At 47.6% G+C, this 8,324-nt stretch overlaps 1 protein-coding gene across 1 annotated transcript; it reads left to right on the forward strand.

Annotated features, from left to right (window-relative positions):
- Positions 1–3,603: 3,603 nt before the first annotated feature.
- LOC114684244 lies at positions 3,604–8,324 on the forward strand. Its single transcript, XM_037209842.1, is given in 4 exon segments — positions 3,604–5,842; positions 5,844–7,280; positions 7,283–7,933; positions 8,235–8,324. Coding segments are annotated over 3 exon segments (3,750 nt in total). The 5' UTR covers positions 3,604–4,126; the 3' UTR covers positions 7,880–7,933; positions 8,235–8,324.

Below are 8,324 nucleotides of genomic sequence, written 5' to 3' on the forward strand. Positions count from 1 at the left end.
TGAAGAGAGCAATAGTCTTTGGAATACTCCCATCTTCGTAATAAAAAAAAAAAGTCAGGAAAATGGGGATTATTACAAGATCTTAGAGCTGTCAATGCTACAATGGTAGACACGGGGGCCCTGCAGCCAGGGTTACCTTCTCCTGTGGCAGTGCCCAAAGGATGGCATATTATAATTATTGATCTTCAAGACTGTTTTTTTTTTACAATTAAACTACATCCAGATAATTGTAAAAGATTTGCCTTTAGCATTCCATTAATAAATTTGAAGAGACCCTATTGAAGATTTCAATAATGGGTCTTGCCACAAGGAATGAAGAACAGTCCTTCTTTGTGCCAGAAATTTGTGGATCAGGCTCTTTTGAAGGCTAGAGATCAATTTTCAGATGCTTACATCATTCATTATATGGATGATATCCTACTGGCTCATCATACTATGTCAGTACTGGAGAAATTGTTACAGTGTGCTATAGAACAACTGACCTATTTTGGATTAGTTATTGCCCCTGATAAAATTCAGAGAGATAAGCCATTAAGTTATTTAGGACAATGGATACATAATGATTATATATGTTCTCAAAAAATAAATCTCAGGTTGGATAAGTTACAGACATTGAATGATTTTCAAAAATTGTTAGGAAATATCAACTGGATTAGACCCTGTTTGAAAATTACTACAGGAGAATTAAGTCCATTGTATTCTTTATTACAAGGAGATGCTGACCCAAGAGCTCCTCATGTCCTTACTCCTGAGGCTTTACGAGCCTTAGAATTGGTAGAAAGACAGTTAGATAGAGCAAAGTTAAAACAATTTACATATGAAAAGGAATGGTCTTTTATTATTTTCAGGACACCCTATACTCCTATGGGGTGTTTATGGCAAGAAGGAATTTTAGAGTGGATACATCTTCCTCATGTACAGTCAAAAATGTTGGCCTCCTATCCTTATCTCTGCTTCCTGTTAATTATTAAAGCTAAACAAAGAGCTAAGGAATTATTTGGTAAGGAGATGGATGATATTATTATCCCTTATAATAAGCTACAATTTGTAAGTCTCTTAAAGGAAGATGAAAACTGGGGTATAGCCTTACAAGGATTTACAGGGCAAATTATCTTTATCCTAAGCATCCCCTTATAGAATTTTTTAAGGAAGCTGAAGTTATTTTTCCTACAAAAACCTCTTCTCAGCCTTTGGAAGCTGCTGTCTGTATTTTTACAGATGGTTCCTCTAATGGAAGGTCTATGGTTTACATCTCTGGCAGATCTCCGTTACTTGAAGAAGGAACTCAGATATCTGCACAGCAGTCAGAAATAAAAGTTGTCTTGCTTGCGTTTAGATCTGTTTCAGAAAAATTTAACCTTTATACAGACTCAAAATATGTGGGTAAACTTTTTCCAGCTATTGAGACTGCTCTATTATCAGGACATTCTCATATTTTGCCATTATTGCAGGGACTGCAAAATTTAATCAGGCAACGAAAAGAGAGGTTTTACATAGGACATATTAGGGGACATACTGCCCTGCCAGGACCTCTGAGTGAGGGCAATCATTTAACAGATGCATTAACCAAGGGATGTATTATGAATATAACTAAAGCTAAGGAGAGTCATAAACTACATCCCCAGAATGCTTTGGTTTTTAAAAGGATGTTTCAAATTACTAGAGAACAAGCTCGACAAATTGTTAAGAATTGTGGGAATTGCCCTCAAATATATCATCCATTAAAGTGGGGGTCAGTCCTCGTGGGTTGAAGCCTCTGTCTTTATGGCAGATGGATGTCACCCACATTCCTGAATTTGAAAAATTGGCTTATGTTCATGTCATAGTGGATACTTATTCTCATATGTTGTTTGCATCAGCAAGAACAGGTGAGGCAGTAAAAGATGTCATTCAACATATGATACAAAGTTTTTCAGTTATGGGACTCCTCCACAGGTTAAAAACTGACAATGCCCCAGCTTATGTCTCTAAAGCTTTTAATCAATTTTTACAAAAATGGAGTATCTTGCATACTACAGGAATCCCCTATAACCTACAAGGGCAAGCAGTAATTGAACATTCACATCAAATATTAAAGAATCAAATAGCTCGTTTAAAGGCAGCTTGTAGATGTAACCAATCGTCTTATTAAAATAAGAAACACAGAGGCAATGTAAAAGAGAAAGCCGAGAGGTCAGAGCTCAGAGATAAAATCTTACCTCCTGCAGTGCTCCTAACTTCCCCGAGAGAGCTACTTCCTGTTTGTCTGTGTTTAAATAGTCTTTCTGTTCTGCCTTCTCATTGGTTGTAAACCCAACCACATGACTGCCTCATCACTGCCCGTAAGTACCGCCCTCCAGGTCTTAAAGGCGTATGTCTCCAATACTGGCTGTATCCCTGAACACACAGAAATCTACCTAGGTCTTCTAACCACCACGCTCTTGCTATGGCTCTAATAGCTCTGACCCCAGGGCAACTTTATTTATTAACATAAAATTAAAATCACATTTCAGTACAAATAAAATATCACCATATTTCCCCTTTTCTATTTTAATAAAAAGAAAAAAGGCAAAAGGTTATAACTAACAAAAGAAAAACTATACACAAAAGTACAATAACTATATACAATATATACAAGTAACAAATACCTAAACGATGTCTAGTCCATTTGTATTTGACAAATCAGAGAAAATAATTCCCTTATCTATCCTATTTTAGTGAAGAGTTAATGGGAACAATATAAAAAGGAACTATATTCTTGCTTAAAAATGCTTCTGCCCCTGCTTGAGCAAAAACCACAGCTCTTGCAGGTGCAAAGCTTGCCCCCCTGCTTGAGCAAAAACCACAGCTCTTGCAGGTACAAAGCTTGCCCACAGCCCTGCCACCTTGCGAAAAATAGGCTGTTCTGCAAAAGCCACAAGATGTACTCAAGATTTCCCAGAAACTGCTGTTACCCACCCAAAACCACCCAGACCCCCAAGACTCAGCTAGGTGTCTGAACCCCGAGTAACCCCTCTACCCCACCCGTATGAAACTGCCCTATAAAAAGCCTATAAGCTGGAGCTTCAGGGTCTTCAGTCCTCAGCTTGACTGTTGACCCGTGTGCACACGAACAATAAACTGCTTCTGAGTGACTCGATATCGGAGTGAAGCTTCTGTTGTCAGCGCCGACTCTAACATTTTTGGAGGTTCCACCGAGATAATCATCTTCACATCTGGTGGTGAGATGGCTTGGGAGGGTGAGCAGCTGTCCGGGCTGCCCGTGAGGACACCCGGACAGTGGGGGACAGACGTGTCCAGAACCCACAGGCTGCAACTCTGGAGGACGCTCTAGAGTGTGGGGACCCTGTAAAAGGGACCCCTTTGGATACCCTTTTGCCTAGGAGACTTTTTAAGAGGCCCGGGCCACTAGATCATCTTTTGGTTTCATTTTCTATACCATTTTGCCGGCTTGTCCTGTCTCTGTGTTGTGGGTTTGTTCGTGTTGTTCAGTGTCTTGTTTTATCTGTTCGGCATCGGCCAGACTGCCTCTACACCCCTCTCTCTTACCCTCGCCCACTGGTCAGAAGTATCAGCCCGAGCCTCAAACCTAGTGGTTCGAGTGAAGAAAGGGAAGTGGCAGACTTTCTGTTCATCTGAGTGGCCCACCTTTGGTGTTGGGTGGCCCGCTGATGGCACTTTTGATCTGAATGTTATTAGGGCAGTTAAACAGAAGATTTTTGTTCCAGGTACCCATGGACACCTGGACCAGCAAGCCTATATCTGGGTCTGGGAGGACTTGGTGCTAGACCCACCTAAGTGGGTCCGGTCTCTCCAGGCCAACTCATCTGCACCACCTACTGACCAAGCCCCCCTCCTTCTAACCAAAACCCCTGAACCGCCTAAGTCTTCTCCGTTAACCCCGACACCTGCACCCCTGCCAGAGTCGCAGGCTGACCTCATTTCTCTTGATCTAGATCCCCCGCCGCCCTACAGACCGCCGCCACAGCCAGCTGGGGCAGAATCCGGACCGGCTCTGGTCTCCCCCTCAGGGCCGGCACAGGGCACCCGGCAAAGGAGGGCATGCCCTCATGATGAGGTCCCACCGGCAGTCACACTGCCCCTGCGCCCCATTGGGGGAACCATTGAGGATGGGGCTGGGGGAGACATGCCTGCCCTCCAATATTGGCCGTTTTCTTCCTCAGATTTATATAATTGGAAAAATAATAATCCACCCTTTTCTGAAGATCCCACCCGACTAACCAGGCTCCTCGAGTCCATTATGTATTCCCACCAGCCTACTTGGGACGATTGTCAGCAACTTCTGGGGGTCCTTTTCACCACAGAAGAAAGGGAATGCATCCTCCTAGAAGCTAGGAAGTTGGTCCCTGGACCAGACGGACGGCCAACCCAGCTCCCCAATCTCATTGATGAGCGTTTCCCCTTGAGACGTCCGGCCCGGGACCTGAACACTCCAGAAGGTAGGGAGCATCTGTCCCTCTATTGCCAGACTCTAATGGCGGGTCTCCGTGCAGCGGCCAGAAGGCCCACTAATTTGGCTAAGGTAGGTGAGGTTCTTCAAGGGCCTGAAGAAACCCCCTCTGCCTTCCTTGAGAGACTCATGGAGGCATATAGAAGGTATACCCCCTTTGACCCACAGTCAGAGGAATTGAGGGGAGCAGTAAGCATGGCCTTTATAGGACAGTCCGCCACAGATATACGGCGGAAGTTGCAGAGATTAGATGGATTGCAAGGGCTGAGCCTGAGAGATCTGGTTAAAGAGGCAGAGAAGGTCTACTATAAGCGAGAGACTGTGGAAGAAAAAGAGATTCGACTGGAAAAAGAAAGAGAGGAAAAAGAAAAACAACGACAAAAACGCCAGAATCGGGATTTGACACAGATTCTTGCAGCCGCGGTAAGAGACGGGCCAGAGCCACGGGGGCGAGGAGGAGGAGGAGGCCGGGGAGGCCGCTCTCCTCTGGGACCAAACCAATGTGCCTACTGTAAAGAGGAAGGTCATTGGGCCAGAGAATGCCCAAAGAAGTCAAAAGGGCGAGGTCGACAGGTCCTTGTCCTTGAAGACTGAGGGAGTCAGGGTTCGGATCCCCTCCCCGAGCTCCGGGTAACATTTGAAGTGGAGGGGACCCCAGTGGACTTTGAGGTGGACACAGGGGCAGTCTACTCAGCCATCCAGCATCCGCTGGGGCCTCTATCTACCCGAAAGTCACTGGTTCAAGGAGCGAATGGAAGCAGAGAGAGACCCTGGACCACCCAGAGAACAGTCAACTTGGGAAAAGGTACTGTACAGCATTCCTTCCTAGTCCTGCCTGACTGTCCGGCGCCGCTTTTGGGCAGAGACCTCCTGACAAAATTGGGAGCTCAGATCTCCTTTACCGCTCAGGGCCCAGAATTAAAATTTGCACACCCAAAAGTGGGGGACCTCCATCTCCTCACATTAGAACTCCCAGCCACTGAGGAGTATCGGTTGTATGGAGCAGCAGCTAAAGCCTCTGTAACTACTGTCTCACTGAACAATGAGGGATGGATCCACAGGTTTCCTAATGCATGGGCAGAGACAGGGGGCCTTGGACTGGCTAAAGAACAACCTCTGGTGGTTGTCACCCTTAAGCCCACCGCAGTGCCTGTGCGTGTAAGACAATACTCGCTCTGTCGAGAAGCCCGGGAAGGCATAAAACCCCACATCAGGAGGTTTCTGGAACTGGGCATTCTGAAACCATGCCAGTCAGAGTGGAACACTCCACTCCTACCGGTAAAAAAGCCAGGAACAAATGACTACAGACCGGTCTAGGATCTGAGGGAAGTAAACTCCCGGGTGATAGACATTCACCCTACAGTGCCCAACCCCTACAATCTCCTGAGTACAATTGCCTCCAGAGCACAATTGGTACACTGTTCTGGATTTGAAAGATGCCTTCTTCTGCCTACCCCTCCACCCAGATTCCCAAAAGCTCTTTGCTTTTAAATGGTCAGACCCTGAGGAAGGGAGGACAGGGCAGCTAACATGAACTAGACTTCCGCAAAGATTTAAGAACTCCCCAACAATCTTTGATGAGGCCCTACACCGAGACCTTCGGAGGTATCGAGAGACCTCCCCTGATGTCACTCTCCTCCAGTACATAGATGATTTACTCCTGGCAGCTGAAACTCAGGACACCTGCAAACTTGGGACTGAAAAACTTCTAGATACTCTGGCTAGCCTGGGGTACAGGGCATCTGCCAAAAAGGCGCAGATCTGTAAAAACAAAGTCACCGTCCTTGGTTACTCCTTGGAAGGAGAAAAGAGATGGCTCACGGATGCCCGGAAGCAAACCGTGGCCAGCATACCAACTCCAACAGATCGCCGGCAGTTACGCGAATTCCTGAGCGCAGCTGGGTTCTGCAGACTCTGGGTTCCAGGGTTCGCTGCCATAACAGAGCCTTTCTCTCCCTTATTAAAAGAAAAGACCCCTTTTGTCTGGCAGGAGGAGCACCAGCTTGCATTTGAGAAGCTGAAGAAGACACTCCTGTCAGCCCCGGCGCTTGCTCTCCCGGATGTGAGTAAACCCTTCACCCTGTACTTACATGAGAAGGGTGGGGTGGCTGTCGGCGTCCTAGTGCAAGCCCTTGGTCCATGGAAAAGACCGACTGCCTATCTATCAAAGCGGCTTGATCCTGTAGCCAGGGGATGGCTGACCTGCCTCCGGGCAGTGGCAGCAGCCGCCATGCTGGTGAGGGACGCAGATAAATTAACTCTGGGACAGCATCTGACTATTATAGCTCCCCATGCATTGGAGAGCATTGTCCGCCAGCCGCTGGACCGATGGCTCAGCAATGCTCAAGCCACATACTATCAGACAACTCTCCTGGACCGGGACCGCATCACTTTCGGGCCCCCATCCGTCCTTAACCCAGCCACCCTCCTCCCAGTTGCCCAACAAGAAGAGGTGGGAGAGCCAGTGCATGACTGTGGTGCCATCCTGGCAGAGGAAACTGGGGTCCGGACAGATTTAACAGACCAACCACTGGCCAACCCGGACCTGATATGGTATACGGATGGCAGCAGTTTCCTAAATGAGGGGCAGCGGAAGGCGGGAGTGGCAGTGGTGGACAAAAATAAGGTCATCTGGTCTAGCAGCCTCCCAGAGGGGACCTCGGCTCAAAAAGTCAAATTGATTGCGCTCACCCAAGCCCTCACCATGGCAGCGGGTAAGCGAGCCACCATCTACACAGATAGCCGGTATGCATTTGCAACCGCGCATGTGCATGGGGCCATATACAGGGAGAGGGGACTATTAACATCGGCAGGAAAAGAAATTAAAAATAAAAAAAAAAAATCGAGGCGCTACTAGATGCCGTCATGCTGCCTCGTGAGCTGGCCATCGTACATTGCCCAGGACACCAGAAGGGCGACTCCCCAGTTGCAGTTGGGAACCGGAGGGCTGACCAAGAAGCAAGGGAGGCAGCTCTCCGAGGCATCAGGCACCTGACAGTCCATCTGACACCCCCTAAAAGCCCAGTCTCTGAAGAGCCTCTGGCCCCTGAGACTCTGAAGGACACTTTGGAACGAATCCACAAGCTGACCCATCTGGGTAGCCAGAAGTTAGTCCAACTCACAGCAGAGAATAAAACCCACTGCCCGTCTGAAAGGAAGCGGATGGCAGAGGAAGTGGTGGCAGGCTGCCAAGCCTGCCAGCAGGTTAATGCATACCCTGGTCGGTTGGCTCCTGGAAAGAGACTACGAGGGAGTCGACCAGGCCAACACTGGGAAGTGGACTTTACTGAAATACGGCCAGCTAAATATGGCCTAAGGTATTTACTGCTGTTTGTAGACACATTTACAGGATGGGTGGAGTGCTACCCCACCAAAAAGGAGACTGCAGCTGTGGTTGCCAAGAAAATTTTGGAGGAAATCTTCCCATGATTCGGACTGCCTCAGGTAATCGGGTCAGATAATGGCCCAGCATTCGTGGCTCAGGTAAGTCAGGGACTGGCCAAGGTACTGGGGATTGATTGGAAACTGCATTGTGCATACAGACCCAGAGTTCCGGACAGGCAGAAAGAATGAATAGAACAATTAAGGAGACCCTAACCAAATTGACCATGGAGACTGGCTCTAGAGATTGGACGATGCTCCTACCATATGCCCTCTTTAGGGCTAGGAATACCCCTTCCCTTAAAGGCTTAACCCCATTTGAATTGCTCTTTGGTTGTGCACCCCCAGTTAAGAACCTAACCTTCCAACAAGGGGAAATCATGCCTTCCTTCCTATCTGACAGACTGCAAGCTTTGGCGGTCGTCCAGCACACCCTGTGGAAACAGTTGTCTGCCGCGTACCAGCCCAGTGGAGATGGCCCTGCCCACCGGTT

This window comes from Peromyscus leucopus, chromosome 12, assembly GCF_004664715.2.
Source record: "Peromyscus leucopus breed LL Stock chromosome 12, UCI_PerLeu_2.1, whole genome shotgun sequence".
Lineage (NCBI taxonomy): Eukaryota > Metazoa > Chordata > Mammalia > Rodentia > Cricetidae > Peromyscus > Peromyscus leucopus.